The following is an 18897-nucleotide window of genomic DNA, read 5'->3' on the forward strand; positions in this document are numbered from 1 at the left end:
GGTATTTGCCTACCAACACCTGGATTTTCCTTTATTCATATATTAAAATTTCTATAAATCTTATTTGGGTAAATGGGTACATGAGAATCTCAGAACTTTTAAATACTTACTGGCAGACTTAGGTCCTTAAAAGGGACAAATTATGAAGGATTTTATTCTGACTAATATGTTTAGTAAGAATTATTTTGAAGTTATCTGCACATTCAAATTCACTGTGTCATATATAAGCCAGCAGGTGGCAAACAAGATTTTTTTTTTTTTGTACTATTGCTCTTGTTGAAGAAGCATTGAACTAGGTATCAACGATCTCCTGAATAGCTCTTTCAGAGTACAATGACTTAAAGAATATTAAACTCTAATTCTGGAGCCACTGGTATTTGGATAGCAATGTACTTTATTTAATTTTCTCTTGATTTGCTGTTTTATCCTGTAATTCCTTTTCTAACAAATAGTTTTAAGGGATATAGGATGCCAATTTGAACCTATCTTTTCTTCTTATTTCACAATTAAGAGTAAATGTTAGCTGTCCTTGTGTTTACTTTGTGGGATTCTTTACAACATTTAAAAGGTCATGCAATATATACTTTGTCTCCCAGAACAGGTAATGTAATATTCTTTTGAAAGTTTAACAACATAATTCTTCATGTTTTTAAACACAAAACAGTAATTTCTTCTGTGGATAATGATTGTTTTTATTTCATTCCTATAAATATTTCAATTTTAGTGTGACTTTAGTAGTCATTGATACATGAAGATGAAAATGAATGTATTTTATGTACATTTGATTTCAGATGTTTTAGATTTTTTTTACTAATAAGATCAATCAAGGTTGGTTATAGTTGGGCATATTTTTAGGCTTTGAGGTATTTAAGTAAACATATTTCTTGCTATCACACTCAGAGATGAAAATTCAGCTATAATACATGATTTGCTCATTTCTTTCTCTCTGTGAAATTCATCTATTGTTAATAGTACTTCCATGCGCTCTACAAAATTAATTTCCCTTCCTATAAATTATATTCCTTCCTATATATATCTGCATTAATCTTTCTATTTTAACAATAACTATAGCTTGTTATTCTCTTGCTAATTAAGAAGAATTGAAAAAAAATGCGGTGACTAAAAACAAAGTTAGGTAACATACACGCTTCTTGATTTCTACATATAAATTAGATTACTTAGATGAATACTATGTGATTTAAATAAAATAAACTATGCTTCATTAAAGCCCAAAACTCTTTTTGAAGGATGCTAATGATTGACTGCTTGGTGGACTGATTTTTCTAGAAGTAGAAAGTGAATCACTACTTATACAACAGAAATGTTTGAGTTGCTCTCCAAATAGCACAACTGAAGACTCTTTAAAGCCTAATAACTTATGATTCTCCCTTCCTTAGTTTTTTATTTTTAAGGGAAAAGGACTCAATTTTTTAAAAATGTAGAATATAAATATATCATAAGGAAAGTAAATTATAGTGTAGAATTAAATTTAAAATATGAAACAAGCCATGAATCAAATTTAAAAGAACTGAAACGGGAACTTCTGCAATCTATTGCATATCACTCAGCTTTAGTGTTTTCAGTATTGAGGCTTTAAAAAAAGAAGGTTCTAATCAGAAAGGTCATTGCCCTGCACTAGTCTGCATGTATTCAGAGGTGAAGAAGACCTGGTCTTGTATAATGTGCCCTAACTCTATCCTCCTTTCTTCTATTTTCCTTCAATCCATCTCTAAGGAGCCCAGTTTTTGAGAAATATGATCCATACCCCAAACACCTTCTCATTCCTTCACTTCCTGGGTCTCTTTGATGGAATACCTTGTGATTTTTCATGAGGTAAAAATCACAGACATGAAAACAGGGTCCAGACAGCGACTTGCAGACTTCTAGTGTCCCGTATGCATCAGACTACAACACAAAAATACCCAAGCCAAAGTAGGACCCTGCTTTAATGATTCTGGAGAGGGTAGACTGTCATAAAGAATTTTGCAATGAGCCAGATTTTTTTTAAAAAAAAATAATGTCCTTTCCAATAGTACTTAAATGTACACCTCTTGAATTTGAGCGAGAACATATGGTCCCAGACGAGCTTGGTCTGGCAATGGATCCCAGAACGTGTAGCAGCGCTTCTAGAAAACAGCAAGGATCTGCTTGCTGGCTGAGGAAGGACTGCGGCCACATCCCCACAGAAGTGTCACCCCAGCCAATTGCGTCTTCCCTCAACCTCAGACAAGGAAGGTGACAGGTCTTGACAGGGGAGTGGACGCCCCTTACTAGCAGGCTTGAGTCTAGGTCTTCTAGAGAAGGGAGTTCTTTGGTGAGGGTTCTTCAGAGTCCTAGTGAATTTAGGAGTCTGGCCTTTCTCCATCCTCTGTTCTCTCTGCCTTGCTTTACCCACTGCGCCCCCACCCCCATCCCTCCAATACGCAGAAGAAAGTTTTACACAGAATGAGCCCAGCGTTGACGTAGGCACTGCTTCCCCTCCCATCTGGATAGAAGCCCAGAAGGAAGCGAGTGGGGGAGATGAGGAAGTGGGGGTCGCTTGAATCGCTGTGGTTAGGGTCCCGAGGCGGGGCCAATCCTTGGCCAGCCAAGAGTATTGGTTCTAGACCCACAAATAGATCAAGCTTTTCCCTCCCCCACCAGCCTCTTAAATCCCAATGAGGTCACTGCAATGAGAGAGAATCAGATCCAGAGAGAGGGGGAGGAAGAGGACGACGAGGAGGGAGAAGAAACCCAGACGGGAAAAGGCCATCAGACAAGGTCGCTTTTTCTGGCGACACAGCAACTGCGAGGAGCGTGGTGCTGAATATCATCCGCCCGCTCAGCCTGGGGACCGAGGGACGCGCAGAAGCACTTTGTGGTACCACGAAAACAAAGGAGAGGAGGCGAGCGGGAGAGACAGAGGGAAAGAGAAGCTCTGAACAGTTCCGCTTTGGATCTCCGGGAAGCAAAGCTCATCTCCTTGTCAAGGAAAGAAAGGGAAGCCTAAAGGGGACTGGGAGGTTAAAGAGGGAGCCGGGTTTCCCTGCGGAGCCTGGGGCGCGGCAGAACTCTGGACAGCGCCTCGCAAGCGGGACTCGGCGCTCACCCGCTCCTCCAGGTCTTGAAAGCCCTGCTGCTGGTGTGCTCTCCTCTCCTGGTCTCCGACCACCGAACCCAGGGAAATCCTTCTACGATCCCTGTCTGAACGTGCCAGGGGGTGGAGCGGCTCTTTTGCCTCTGGCTGGGTCAGGGAAGAGGGTCTCCGGTTCTGGAAATCCAGTCCTTGTGGATTAAACTTCACTGGTGAAGAAAGAAAAGTTTTGGGGTCTGGTAGGGGGCGGAAAGGGTACAGAGGATCGTGGAAGAAAGAAGGTGGATGGTTGCTTTCCCTCTCTGATCTGGAAGGAATGATGACCGAGGAAGGATGTGCACCAGCGGCCAGATTATTGGGAGCCTCTTGCTGCTCTCTGTGCTGGAGATAGGGCTGGGGGTGTCCAGCGTGGCCGTGGGGGCGGTGAGCTTCAGCCTGGCCCTCCGACAGCACAAGCCGCAGCTCGGAGACTCGTCCCCGGTATGGAGCGGGGTGTGTGTACGTTGAGCCACTTCACTCTCTCTTTACCTCTGTAAGGTGATGGTCAGTGTGCGTGCGTTACTCACTCCCACCCTTGGGGGGAAAAAAATCATATATCTGCTCTGACTTGCATGTAGGTTCATGTTGGCAGGCTGTGCTTCTTGACACTGTTCTTTTGTTTATTTAGTAGTTGTTTTCTTGTTATTTTTTTTCTTACCTGGACTTACCACCAAATTAAATGGCTTTGTTTAAAGTTGGGGAGGAGGGCCGTTTTCACTGGCTGAATCTGCAGAAGACTGCCCAGTGGTGGGTCACACCTGTCAAGGGCAGACTCACTTAGCTTCTGGTTTCTTTTACAAGGAAAAGAAACATGACAGTGTTACATGACTTTCTTGTACCAGGAACAAGTAAAGATAGAGTTATGCATTTATTTCTGGGTAACAGTCCCCCAGGTACACTAAGGGCAATACTAATATGGCAAAAAGAGAGAAGCGTGGTGTGTGAAAGGAGCGTTTTATCCCAGAAAACACTGCTCTTAATTTTCCCTTGCTAGCTTTCTGTACTTCACGTCTAAAAACTCTTTTGCAAGTTCCAGGCAATAAGCTAAACAACAAATGATATGATGTTTAGCAACATTGTTATTGGAGACTAACTCAGCTCAAACAGTACCAAATGCTCTGAGAAAATGTCATCATTATCTCTGGGTCAGATGGCAGACCCACAAAGCTTCTTCTTCATTTACTTGAGGTGAATCTCCATGGAAGCCTTAAAGACCCATTTCTCCCACCAAGAATCAATAAAATAACTCAGCACTATTCCTGGTATGGGCCTAATTGTGAAAATCAAATGTTCTTCTCCTTTAAGTTATATAGCTGCTATATCTTTCTGGGTCTCTAGCTTGATTATAATTTAATAGGATGTTATTCTATCACTAACAACCAGTAGGTGTAATAAACAATCATGGCTTAATTACTTGAGCTTTAAGTTACTTAGAAAAAAATGATTATGAGTTCAAGAAAAATCTTTCCAAAGTAATCCATTTTTTGAGGGGAATTCTAGCATTCTTAAAACTGGTATGATTCTCCTTTGGAAAATTAGTTTTTATATTTTAATTTTTCAAGTAACGTGCATGTTTTTAAATTGAAGAAGTTAGAGAAAAAAGAAAAATGGTGTTCAATCCTAATATTGAGTTCCTCCAAGAATTCTTGTTCTAAATTCAATAACAAGTTACTACCAACCTCTGAGTAAATTACCTATTTCTTTATCATGTAATTTTTAATGAATGCATTTAAATTTAAGTATGAATTCTAAAAGGCAAATCTTAAATCTGGTTTTACATCTTAATATGTAGTAGTGATTATTTTGAGATTTGTAGTTATTCTTGTTATTATTATTGTTATTATTTAACATAAATAGTCAGACTCTAAAACTTCAATCAGACAATTGTCAAAATGAAATGTAATATCAACACTTAAAGCAAGGGGAAGAAAATACGATCTTTTGAGGGCTTATGAGGAAGATACCTAAAACACTTTTCAAATCACTTCCCCTCTGAAATTTAAGAGACTGAGTAAATAAACTTAGGTTGTCTCTAAATAGTATTAAAGCATCCAGTTTGTCTTCAGGAATTAAAAAACGGTTATATTTGACATAATGTAAGAAAAATAAATGATTTTATTTTTCTTTGCAAAGTATTTACTATTTTCTAGATGAGTTGACATATGTGTATGTACAGAAAATGAAAATTTTGAATCAGCTCAGTGAAAAGCAAATAAAACAGTAATATATCTCATTACTATCATAAAGAATTATTTCCATTTTAACTGGTTCTTTAGAGTGACCCAAATTCACCTATAATCCTTGAATAATAGTTTGAATTCTATTGTCTGATTCAGTAAAATCGAAAAATATATGTGATTGAATGAACTGATTTGAAACTAGAATGCCCAAATAGTTGGTCACTTTTATAAACGCAAGTTAAAAAAAAAAAAAATCAGATTTGTGAAGAAATAAACATCCGAACATTGTCACTGTTTATCAAATTATAGGCTTGTTACATTGATTGTTTTCAATTACTTTTCAGAGGTCATTTGTGATGCAGTTTGAATTATCTCTTAATTCTGTCAATAATGAACTGATCAAACCAGTATTTATAGAGCTTACCATGTGCAAGGTGTTTTAGTATTTAACACAAAGACTATTCAGTTGAATCAGAATGCCTCATAGAGGAAGCAAGAATGGTACATCACTAACTTTTATTAGTGGTGAGACATTAGAGTTTGACCTCAGACAGATTGAGGGGCAGATAAAGGGAAGGGGTTGGGGTGGTCAGCGAACCATCCATTGGAGAACTATAATTTTTCTCTTGATCTTGCAAGTTTATTTGGACTGGAATTAATGTATCACAGTGTTAAGTAATGTATCACAGTGTGAAATCTGGAGTCTACCTGGGTGCAAATCTCAGATCTGCCGTTTACTATCTGGATGACTAGCCAATGTTTTTTTCATATATTGTAAAATAGGGTTATTAGAAGGCACAAGTGAAATAATGCTCTGAGTAAAAAGTACAGCATGTAGTAAGTACTGAAAAAATGTGAGCAGCTAATACTGTGTAGACAGACTGACATTAAAGGACGTGAGAAAGGAACGTCTTTTGGGCAGCAAGGATGAGGACAAAAAACAGGGACAGAGTGGGTTATGTTCCAGGAAGAATAGGCTCTTCTGTATTTCTGGGTCTTAAGTGAGTGAAGGGGAGATAAGGATGGAAAGAATGGAGGGAGCTGGACCATGGGAGGTTGTATGCCAGTGCAAGGCAATAGATTCATTTCCTCATATTTTAATGATAATAATAATAATAATAATAATAATAGTAATGCCAGTTCTTACTTTCCAAAGATACTCCAGGGAGATGCAGAGGAAAAGTAGATAGAAAATTATTACTCTCTTTGGTATTTTATGAAGGCTAGATGGGATTTTATAATAATTAACCTGTCAGGGTAACCATAGTCTCTAATCAGAGTGTGCTTTGATTGGTGCCATGAAGGTTTTTTTCAACACATTAGTATCGTTATTACAAGATTTCTGAACTAAGTTTTAGAATTCAATGGAAATAAAACTATACTATGAAAGGATTACTTCTTATATGTGGACCCCAACATCATAAGCTTTTTATCTAGGCCAAAGGCACGAAGAATTCAGGCAACTATTTTGATATTTGGACCCAAACATACAAATGTTTCTAAAGGTAGCTTAAAAATAAAATAGTACCAAGATAAAGGGCTTAAAAATCCATGAGGTGGGTGCTTATGAAGATTATTTCCAGTTATTATTTCATAATCAGGCAAAGGATGCTTCTGCAGTCAGTCTAAAACGTAGGCATTTAGAAGGGAAAAAAATCATTTAACCATAATTTCATAGAGAAAGCTCTAAGTGCCTTTATAGAATTTTTCTTCTTCTTGATTCTTTGTTACAGCAGATACAATACCTTACTGAAAGCATAAAAGAAAAAAAAGACATTACTCTTGGATAACAATGAATGAACCATTCAGTAAACTGCGTTGGAAAAGACATGGTCATGTGAAATATGATTGATGTGTAAGGTATATTGACAGGGAGTTAAATAGACAGGGCTATGTTTCCAAGTTGCTGTGTGATAGCCACTTTTCTTAGCCTTCAGTGCATGCTTTATAATGGGAATGGACTGTATTTAGTGGTACACAAATTCATGGATCCAAGAGAATTTTATTTTGTGCCTCTAGGTTGACACCTGGATAGTGGTGTCCAGAAAAACATCTATTCTGAGTTGTATTTGATATTTACCATGCTAACTTCCATCCATGTATATCTGATAACCACCCTATAAATTAAATATATTAAAAGAACTTTTCTGAGCCTTATGTGCCCCTCATATAAACATAGTCTTTTATAATATTTAAAATTTTTGTTCTCTAAATTGTATAAAGTTCGAGTAATATTTACTGCTTATTTTTCTGGAGCATACTTGATTTGTGTTTCTTGCCTTTATCTGCTTAATAAATCTGATAATTTAGGTGAGTGAATATTATAGCATAATCAACGCATGTACCTGTTATGTTGACTCCTGATTCACCATGGCAACAACTCAGCCAATTGTAAGATTGTGTTAAAATTCATCTACTGTACATTCTGATCCATACCACAGCAATATAAATGAGGTGCTATATATAAATGGGAGCTGCTCCAAAGTATTATTTTTAATATTTAAATAGGTCTGATTCATTTAAGGAAAAACAAACAAAACAATAAAGTAAACTTCAAATGTACAAAATTTGAAGCTGTTACTTCAAATGTACCAAATTTGAAGCTAATGTGTCTATGACCAGGTAATATATCATTTTTCTCCAGTCAAAATACATAACATAAGAAATTCATATCCATTAGCATGAAATGAAAACACTTATTAATCTCTTTGGTATTTTATGAAGGCTAGATGGGATTTTATAATAATTAACCTGTCAGGGTAACCATAGTCTCTAATCAGAGTGTGTTTTGATTGGTGCCATGAAGGTTTTTTTCAACACATTAATATCGTTATTACAAGATTTCTGAACTAAGTTTTAGAATTCAATGGAAATAAAACTGTACTATGAAAGGATTACTTCTTATATGTGGACCCCAACATCATAAGCTTTTTATCTAGGCCAAAGGCACGAAGAATTCAGGCAACTATTTTGATATTTGGACCCAAACATACAAATGTTTCTAAAGGTAGCTTAAAAATAAAATAGTACCAAGATAAAGGGCTTAAAAATCCATGAGATGGGTGCTTATGAAGATTATTTCATAATCTTTCATTATTTCATTATTTTTTATTTCATTATGAATAAATAATAATTATGAATAATTATTTCATTATTCATAATGGGGCACATCCTAAGGAAAAAATTACAAATGTAAATTTATACCTCATTTTAAAATCATTTCACTTATGCAAGTAATTCATGAATACTCATTTCAAAGGGTTAAAAAGAAGGATCAAAACTGAAGTTCTCTTGCCTACCGTATCTACAAAATTAGCCACCCTTGCAAATGTCATGCGTAATCTTGTAGATACTTCTCCATGGTTAAACAGTATTGTTTGAATATATAGGTCAATTTTGATCAAGTTTCTGAATATAATAAAGACTATTTGTGGACTCTGTAGAGCCAGGTAAAGAATCTCTTCCTTTTCTTATTCACTCTCTTATTTTCAAGTGCTACTTGTTACCTACTGGGGTTAGGACAATTAGATAATTGGCAATTCAGTAAGTTAAACAAGCTGAATTACTGGGAAATGTAGTTACTAGTCAAGAAATTTTCAGTCACCTATTTGTTGACAATTTGCTAGATGCAAACATAATCTGAATAAAGTCAAACTCTTTTATCTGGATAGTTTTGCCTAAAATGTTCAAACTGGCTGTCTGCATTGATTTAATTATTGGTCAAATCATCCAACCTGTGCTTTAAATATGGCCAAGCAATTTGACTTTTTTATACAGTCACTTAGCCCTTAGATAATATTTCATTTTATTGACAGATGGGGGACATAACATAGCCCAGTCATCCAACCTGAAATGCTTGTTTTTAAAATTAAATAAAAATTGGAATAGATTTTGGTGCGTGTATAAAGGAGAAAAAAATAACACTTTTATTTTCAAATGATGTTGGGTCATTCACTTGTGAAGTGAACAAACTTTAATTTTACTACTTCATATATATATATATATATATATATATCCTATTCAAATAGATCCTATTCAAATAGCACTTCTATACATAAATAAGACCAGAGTTGTTCAAAATACTTGATTTTATTGTCCAAGTAATTTAGTCAAATTACCAGGTAGTCACTCTGCATATAGATGTTTATTTCAACGTGCTAAATGGACAATGCCAGAATAATTAATTGATAGTACATGAAGACTCTCACTGATCATCTCTCCAGGAGAAAATGAGAGACACAGAGGGAGAGAGAGAAGAAACTGTGTGACTACTTTTTTCTATGATGTTCAAAATCAGGCAGTCCTTTTCATGAATGCAGAATACTTTATTCAAATTGAATGACAGATCAGATTCATACGTCTCACTCAGGAGAACTATGGCACTGGATAACTTGTGTTTCTTCACTAAGTCAAGGAGAAAAATACCAGCATCTTTTTCATGGGTTGCTAGGAAGTTGCTGTGAAGTTAGGAAGACTATGATTACAAAGTGGTCAGAACCAAGACTGGCACAGAGTTAAGTGCTCCGTGAATGTTAGCTGCTCTTTTTCTCTACTGCCTTCATTCTGTTCCGTGACTGCCTGGAACCTACAACACACCAATGGTGTGCTGGTTCTCCACATTTTTCCAAAACAGCTGTAATCAACTATAGCTTGACTCATCCTTTTGTGTGTGTGTGTGTGTATATGTCTAGTTAGCTTTTGACTTAATTCAGGTAAATACATTAGCAACTACAGAAATATACCAAAATATCTACATCAGAGAGGTCATGTAAATTATTCAGCTTAAATCTGAATGGGGAATCAGCTGTGGCTATGAGACATCCCTCTTTGTTTTCTTTTAGAAGTGGAAGGGTGATAGAAACTCTATCATAAAAACTTTCAGTAATCAGATAATTAGACAATTATCTAAATTAGGCAATTCAAACTGTGAGGATATCATAACTACCATTTATGTCATAAAATTCTCAAAAAACATAAAACAATGTAAGTTTTTGTCATAAAATGAAAATAACAGTACAAGGTAATATTTTTATCAACAATAAAGATACTTAATATCTTGGAGGTTGTATAATTTTGCTTAAACTATCCAAGTAGCTTTTGAATCGGTGTTTATTACACACTGTATTGTTAAACAGATGCATCAGTGAAGTATCTAGAGTTCAACAATGATTATTTTTTTAATTAAATTTTATTGGGGTGACAATTGTTAGTAAAGTTACATAGGTTTCAGGTGTACAATTCTGTAATACATCATCTATATATCAATGATTCTTATAATGTGAATTCGTTCCCATGATCTTTAGCACCTGTATTAAGAGTCCTGAGAAGCAATTTTAAGTTCCATTAGTTCATGTTCTATTATTAAATATTAGACAAAATTATGTAGTCAAGACAAAAATATTAGCGGTTAAGTAAATCACCTTGGGAGACATGTTGCCTAGAGCCCTTTTATCCTGTAAAAATAATGCTAGACATGATTAATTGTTAACTATGATTCAGGTGCTTTTGCATCCATTATTATTGCTAATTCTAACAATTTTGTGAAGGATATAAAATTTTGTAAAGTTTATGTAGAAAAAAGAACTTACCTAGTGTCCACTATTATTTCATCAGCTGAGCTGGTTTTTAAAGCCCAGGAAGTCTTGTTTCAAAATCTGTATTTTTCTGTTGCATTGTGTGGAAATTTTTCATGAAAAAGCCATTCATTCACTGAGGCCTGACCTCATTATTTGCTCCCACTCCTGAGTATATGAGTCAGGCAGGAAGGTGTAAAGGCCAAGTCCTGATTGCTGTTTATATCTATTTTCCAGAAGAGATTGGCACAGTCAACTGATCAACAAGCACAACTCCCATCTTCTCAGAAGAGTGTGAGATATTAGACTAAATTGTTCCTACCCTTGAAGTTTAAGCTTTAGCCTTGAAAAATAAAACTATGTATCGCAATGATTGTTAAATATTATAAGGGCAAGTCAGGAAGGCACAAAACAATATATTTAAACATAGTTCAAAATGTGAGGTATCAGTAAAGGGTCAAGGATAACTTCCTCATGGAGGGAGAACTTTATCCAGGATGTGGAGATCAGTCAGGTTTCCAGTGGGCAGAGAAGAGAAGATGAACTAAGCAAAGCTATTACCATGTGCAAAGCCATGAAAAGAATAAAAAAATGGAGGGTTTGTAGGGGATTGAGGAGACCAGACTTGTTAAAGCAGACATGTTCACATAAAAACTGATAAGTGAAGATCTACCTTGTTTAAATAGGATAGGATCAGCTTCCAAAACGTTTTGCAAGAATGACAAGACTAGTCTACTCTTGATTCTCAATGATGAGCTCTGCTGGGCAGAACTTGATGATTAAGAGATGAAGGCAGCTGAGCCGGGTATTACTGCTCAATTTCAAGGGAAAACACTAGCTCTTGGTTCCAAGACATGTATCCTGAATCAAAAGAAAGATTTGAGGAAATCTTGCAACTTGAGGGAAGCGCCAATCTCCCATCACAAACTTCAAGTGACTTTCCTGTTAGATCATAAGTTCCTCTGTTCAATTATTCATACAGCTGCCTGACATATAAAAATAAGAGTCATTTATTTAATTGGAGGTGTCACCATGACACAAAGAAATGAAAATTGGTTTTGGAGGTAATAAGACTTGGGTTCAAATTCTAGCTCTAGCATTTTCTAGTTTTTTGAGTGAGTGACATTATCTCACTGAGCAATGAGTTAACTCATCTTTAAAATAGCAATACTACTACCTATCTCATGGAGTTGTTCTAAAAATTAAACATAATACTTATGTGAAGGGCTTAATACATGTTAGGTATTCAATAACTGTGACTGGCCCACAACAATGACTACATGCTTTTGCCATATTTCTAGAAAATTCGTCTTCTGTATGTGGTTTCTACTTGTGTATTATAGACATTTTATTTTATGCATTTCTGAAGGGGAGCTTGCTGTAAGACCATTGATGAAATTGACCTTAGACTCAAGGCTTGGTAACATTTAAGTCATATATTCTCTTAGAAAATATGTACTTTTCATAACTGATTTTGAGCACTAACAGTTAATTGTGATTTAGTGTGCATGTCCAAGGGCCCCAGGAATATTTTCTAGGTCAATATTTGGATAAAGAGGTATAATATTGATTTACCAAATAGAGTTGTGTGCTTGATTTTTGGCTGGGCTTTGGAATTCTTAGTTCTTTCTCTACTTGTTTCCTGCCAATTATTTTCCTGCATGGGTTACTCTGAGGAATTAAAATAATAATGACAATACTTACAACATTAATAATAACAGCAATGGCTGCTTATATTTATAGTACACTGCATTGCCTACGAATTCCAACTGCTTTTGTTATACCATTTATCTCAGCAGATGAGTTTCTTCACTCAGGGATGAGAACCCTAAAGGATTTAGTGTTTAGTGATTTAAGATTAGAAAGTGAAATCAGTAACAGGAGTAGGATAAAAATCTAAATCACCCCAAGAAAGAATGTGTGTGTGTGTGTGTGTGTGTGTGTGTGTGTGTGTGTGTGCGCGCGCATGCGTGCGTGCACTCATACATGTGTGGGGGAGATGAAGAGATAAGTGATTCCTAAGAGAGTGTTGACAATTGTCATTGATATGCAATATCGGCTGCATTTCGGTTGCTAATGCCCTGATTTGGGGGCAGGTTCACGATGCTGTGACTCTCTACTAGCAACAGCTTATTTCCTCAAATGGCCTTCCAAAAACTGCCAGGGATGTTGACGGATACTCATTTGTGGTGTTGACAATTCTTGGGAAGATCATAACTTCCATTCTCTAGTCCGCTGGAGTCCCTGGCGATTTTCAGCTCTGTGAGGACAGGTCACAAATCATAGATTCAAAGCTGGCATGTACCCAAGGGAGTATTTTTTTTTTTTCCTTTCCTCCTCACCAAATCCATCTTCTATATTTTAAACTTTGTTATATTTTCACCATGTATCAAATTGTGAGCATTATATTTAAATGTAGCTTAAATATATTAAAACATCTAAGTTGAATTTACTGGTATATAATAAGAAGGAATCTTAAAAATAAAAACATTTTTAAAAATCATGCAAATTGGGATAACCCTCATTAATGTAAAACTACCTTAAGTTATATAAAAATAGTTATTGAATATTTATTATGAAATATAGCCTACAGAGGTCCTGTTAATGTATATAAAATGTTTAGGTTGGTTACTTTAATGAATAGAATGTTATTGACAACATTATGTATACCTGGATGTTCAATGTTTGTTGCATCTTTCTTTGCTTCCTTCCAAAAGTACAAATCATTACCTTAAGTTTTTATATGTTTGAATTTTAGAATTCATTTATTTATTGTATTTAGCTAAAATAACAAAAATTTGGACTCACGAGATAAACTCTTCTGATTTTGTTACTGCTATCTAGGAGATAGTTTTATCTTGTTTTGTTTTAAGGACAACATGAATAATGACGATACCTAAGATTTATTTGGACAACTGACATTTAAATATACTGCAAATTCAAAGTCCCCCTTACCCAAATTCACAAGTTTAGTTATTATTTTCCTTGCTACCTTTGGAGTAGAAACAGCTCTAACATCTAAAAGCCCATTTATTTAGCAAACTCAAAGTAATCAACAGATTATTTTTTTAAAAAGAAAAACTATCACAAAGCAGAATTGGAACAAAACACAATGCATAATGCAATAAATACAAGAAAGACTGCATTACATGAATATTGAGGTGGAGATGTGAAGGAATGGCATTCTGAAAATCAAGGCTGATTCTTTCTGCAAAATGAAGGATTTGGGTATTACTAGGCCAGTGGAAAGTTTCTGAGATGTTTAGACATGGATTCTCCTTTGAGTGCTTTTGGTTTCATTTATTTGCTGTGGTTGCCTCTTAGACTATGCTGTCCGCTAAGCCACCAAGATGGCCTGGTGCTAATCGAGAACTGCTTATCACATCAACATGTCTGTTGCATATTTTATCGTCTTGGTAGTTTGTTTTTATGTGAAGGTTATTATATTTGTGAGAGGTCATGGCTCTATTGATAAAAATGTATGTTAACCCTTTTCCTGTTGAACTTCTGAAAATTTTTACATTTTCTGAAGTGGAAGAGACATGGTACTTATATGGATCTACGTGCCTCACTTTATTTCAATGTTTTGTTTTGGGGTCGAAAAATAAGAAATTGGTTCTAGCTTAAGGGAAAAAAGAACACTGCATAATTAGCAGAGTTTTCCATGGACTAAGAAAAGAAAGAAATATAAGTAGAAAAGTGACTTCTTTTACAGATAAACACTATGCTGAAATTGCAGAAGAATGGAGAGAGGAGAAAGCGGAGAATATTCAGGGCATCTGTAAATCAAATAAAGGCAGAACAAATGCAAGGAACTGAGTTATGAGATAGTACAGCTGAGGTATTGGGACCCCCAGCACCACCACTACCAAGGGGTTAGGCTTATGAAGATGAGGCCAAATCAATGCTGAGACCAATGGCAAAGATACTTGATAGGCCTGACCTACATTTCCTGTACTGGGTTGGGATGAGTCAAGAAGAGAATGACGGTGTGGTGTGGACAAAGGACAATGGGAAATCTGGAAAATCAGGTTTCTGTTCCCGTTCTCATGAGCCAGATGTTCATTCCTCTCAGTTTTCCTTCCTATTAGATTTAGTCAACAAGTATTGATTCCACAGCTACAATCTATGCTTGGAGTTAGGGGTTGAGGCTCTAACAGTAAATAAAATAATCATGATCCCTGCTCTACTGAAGTTTAATTTAAACAAGAATATAGACAATGAATAAATAATGCACAAATTAACAATAAGAGGCTGTGACATGTTAAACAGGAGAAATACAGGCTTATGAAGAATATAACTGTTATTAATAATAAAAGAATCAGAAAAAAAGCATCTCTAAGGAAGCAATATTTTCTGAAGGATGATGAGGCTTTACCCAGATGAATAGGGGGAAAAGCATTGTTTCAACCCGAGGGAACAGCATGGGTAAAGACCCTGAGATAGGAAAAGTTTGATTTGTTTGAGGAACTGAAAGAAGGCCACAGTGACTGGAATATGGCAAGTGAACAAGAGGAGTTAGATGCACTGGGTGAGGTGGAGAGACAGACATGTGTGTGTGTATGGGGCACACATTACATTAAGGCACATATTACAAGGTTTTATTTTCCCTGAATTATAATAGGAGCCATTTGAGGCTGCAGTTTAGAAACATTTTGGAGTCAGACAAGTTAAGAAGTCACAAGTCTAGTTAGGGGGCTACTGGGGTGTATAATATAATGGTTACATGGATGAGAATGAAAGAATAAAATAAAAATTGAGGAAGCACAGATAATTGAGACACAGAGACAGTAAGATTTGAGAAGATGTCATTGTAAAGTATTGAGTCTCAGATTTGGGCAATTGATACAATCCCACTTACTCTTTTGAGAATTAGATGATTAGAAAAGGAAAAGTCTGTGAGCGAGAGAGAGAGAGAGAGAGAGAGAGAGAGAGAGAGAGAGAGAGAGAGAGACAGACAGAGACAGAGACAGAGACAGAGACAGAGACAGAACAGGGGTCACTGTAAGGTGGGCAGAGATCATGGGTCTATTTGTCATCTGTTAAGTTATTGGTGCCTGTGAGATATCCAAATGCAGAGATGCTGTGGACTGTTACATGAGTCTAGAGTTCAGAAGACAGGACTGTGCTGGAAATCTGAACATGGGAGTAATTTATAAATACATTAAATACATGTAAAGGTATTTAAAGTCACATGACTAGTTGAAACCACCCAAAACAAAGCCTTTAGTTGCTATAGTATTTAGAAGCAGATAATGATGCAGAGGTAGAAAAAAAAATGACTGAAAATTTGTGACCAGAGAAATATGTTAAAGACCAAGAGAGTCTGGTATCAGAGAAGCCTGAAGGAGAGCGTTTCTATGTAAGGGAAGGACTGAAATATGGAAGTCATGTCTTACCTCAGGAGAAGCAGTTAAAGTAAAACAGTGGTGTATAAACCAGCCAGAGGTCTGCTAAAGAGAGAATGGAAATAGTTAAGTGGTGAAGGGAAAATGTGTAGAGAGATAGAACAACTGATACAAAAGGATTTGGAATCTATGAAGATTTATATTTTTATTATTTTCATTTTAATTTTTTATCAATTACAGTTGACATTCAATATCATATTAGTTTCAGCTGTATACCATAGTGGTTAGACATTTATGTAACTTACAAAATGATCCCCCCGATATGATGGACATAAAGGGTATTATTCTAAGGGCAGTAAGTCAGACAGAGAAGACAAATATCATATGATCTCAGTTACTTGTGGAAGGTTTTTATTTTTAAGGGATATTTTGGAACACTTTTGCATGTCGATGTAAATAATAGAGTAGAAAGGAAACTTTAAATGAAGAGAAAGTCTTTGAGTAGATGAAGGGTGATTGAATTTAGAGCTGCAGTGGAGGTTTTGTTGATACGTTTTATCTTCGTCAGTTGTAAAAGAGAACAAGCAAGACAAATAGGAATGAAGATGCAGAGTTTGTGACACAGTGTTGAATGGTGGGAGAAGTCTCTGATGGCTTCTGTGTTTTCTGTCTAATCTGAGATCTGAGAATAGCTAAGGGTAAAAAATAGACAGAAGTTTGGTTTGAGGAGCACTGAGAATGGCATTAAAATGTTTTCTCTCCCAGTTGGCTGACAATTATGATTCACACATATAAAGTGGATAGAGACATAGAAATAATTTATTCCAAATTCATCATTTCACAGATAAACAAACGGAAGCCCAGAAAAAACTGCTGGATATAGAACCAGGAAAAGAGTCCAATTCTTAGTCCAACACTATTTCCACAGATGCCTCAAAATATTAAGTATCCTTAAAGTAAGTGCTCAACCAAAAGGAAAATGCAGTTATCTGGCTACTGCCCCAAACTGAACAAGAATAATCTCAAATTATTGGCACTGCTAAACTATTACGGAAACAGAATAAGCATTTTATTAGGTTGTTGGGGTTTCCTCCCAACTGGTTGTTTCCAAGAAACAGCTTTCTACAGAAATAGTGCTGTGTTTTTAGTGGTACTTTTTCAAAGCAACTGAGAAATTGAAGCTCATATTTAAAAGTTAGCTAATATTTCCAAAGCCACAAGAGCTAGTGATTGATTTAGGTAAATAAGTGAGTTTCCTTCAAGAAGCCTTTAAAAACAGATTCTAAATCTCATTGGTTAAGCTGTATACATTAGGAGAGTTTGGAGATGGGAATATCAAAGTCCTGTAGCTCTGAATATTTTCTGTCTGTTCTCTTCTTTAACTGAAATCTATAGGAATCAAAATAGACAGATTTAGTACATAGCTTGCCTAAAGTGAGTAGGAACAAATACGTTTATATATAATATGCCTCCATCTAACACTTTTTAAAATTATCAGAATATTTTATAAAGATAGATACCTTTAAAGGACCACATTAAAAAAAAAAAAAGGTACTCTTTTCTGTAAAAGTATCTTTGGCCATGGATATCGAAGAATGTGCTTACTAGTGATAGACTGAGCTGAGTTTTCTAGTATGACATTAAGAAATTAAAATATCATTATGAAAAATAAGCAGAATTCACCACCTTTGTATCCCAACCAATCTTCAAAATAGTCTTGTACAGAGGATTTTATGAATTATCAAGTTGAAAGTACCTGCTGCATTAAAAGTTGGGCTACAAGTTTGGGAATCATTATACAATGAATTATTAGGAAACTAGAGCCCCAGAGAATAAATAGAACTCACAGAGATGAAATTAGCCAATTTAGGACAGCATTGGATCTCCTGGTGGTAGGATATTTTGGAGGAAACTCGTTTTTCTTTGACTTGTGTCCATTAGGTATCATCTAGACTTACACAGTCAAATAGAGTAGCCACTCATGGCAGGTGGCTATTGACCACTTGGAATGTGGCCAGTCTGATTTAGATGCACTGTAAGTACAAGATACACACTAATTTCAAGGACTGGGTATGCAAAACAAGGATGTAAAATATCTCATTTTTAAAATATTGATTGCATACAGAAATGATAATAGCTTGACTGTATTTAGTTATATACAATAAAAAATATATTATTAGAGTTTTCATATTTTTGTTTTTAAATGTCACTATTAGAAACACAAGGATACATATGTGCTTGCATTTGTGGCTTACATTAGATTTCTATTGGACAGCTCTCATCTAGATACATTTTTTTAGCAAAAGAAATAATTAGCTGGTCAGGAAAATCGTCATGCTTTGTTTACCTAAGATATGAACAATAGATGAGCAAAGGCTTTAAGACAATTTGAGTCATTAATGAACTAGGAAAGATGAATTAGCTTAGTTGGCAGGTAAAGACACAGAAATAGCTGAATGTTACATAAAGCATTTCCCCAAATGGACAACTAAGTTACCTGCTCTTGTGACCCAAGTCTTTCAACCTTTATTTTTTTAATTGTGAAGCCAGTCTCTGTGTGACTTTTTAAAAAGGGATTTTAAGTACCATTTTGCAAGTACCAAAAGTGTTTGGGAGAGGGGAGGGGAGGCTTTTTCCCACTTCTCCAACTAACCTGAAATTCATTCATTTATTTATCCGTTCAA

The 18897-nt window shown here is 35.7% G+C and overlaps 1 protein-coding gene across 6 annotated transcripts in view; it reads left to right on the forward strand.

The window, feature by feature from the left end:
- The first annotated feature begins 2199 nt into the window (after positions 1-2199).
- The window catches only part of TMEM196 (transmembrane protein 196), a 63720-nt gene continuing 47022 nt past the window's right edge, over positions 2200-18897 (forward strand). For 2 of the 6 annotated variants that reach the window (XR_002137017.3, XM_019727395.3), the window contains exon 1: positions 2212-3571. Coding sequence is in view for 5 of the 6 variants with exons in the window: in XM_019727395.3 (XP_019582954.1) it covers positions 3407-3571 (165 nt within the window). In the remaining variant the exon portion in view is untranslated. Of the gene's footprint in view, positions 3572-18897 lie in introns of all 6 variants that reach the window. The other 4 variants (XM_074340822.2, XM_019727418.3, XM_019727408.3 and 1 more) reach the window with 4 other exon arrangements.

Source organism: Rhinolophus sinicus, chromosome 4 (assembly GCF_057876585.1).
Source record: "Rhinolophus sinicus isolate RSI-liver-muscle chromosome 4, RSI-T2T, whole genome shotgun sequence".
NCBI lineage: Eukaryota > Metazoa > Chordata > Mammalia > Chiroptera > Rhinolophidae > Rhinolophus > Rhinolophus sinicus.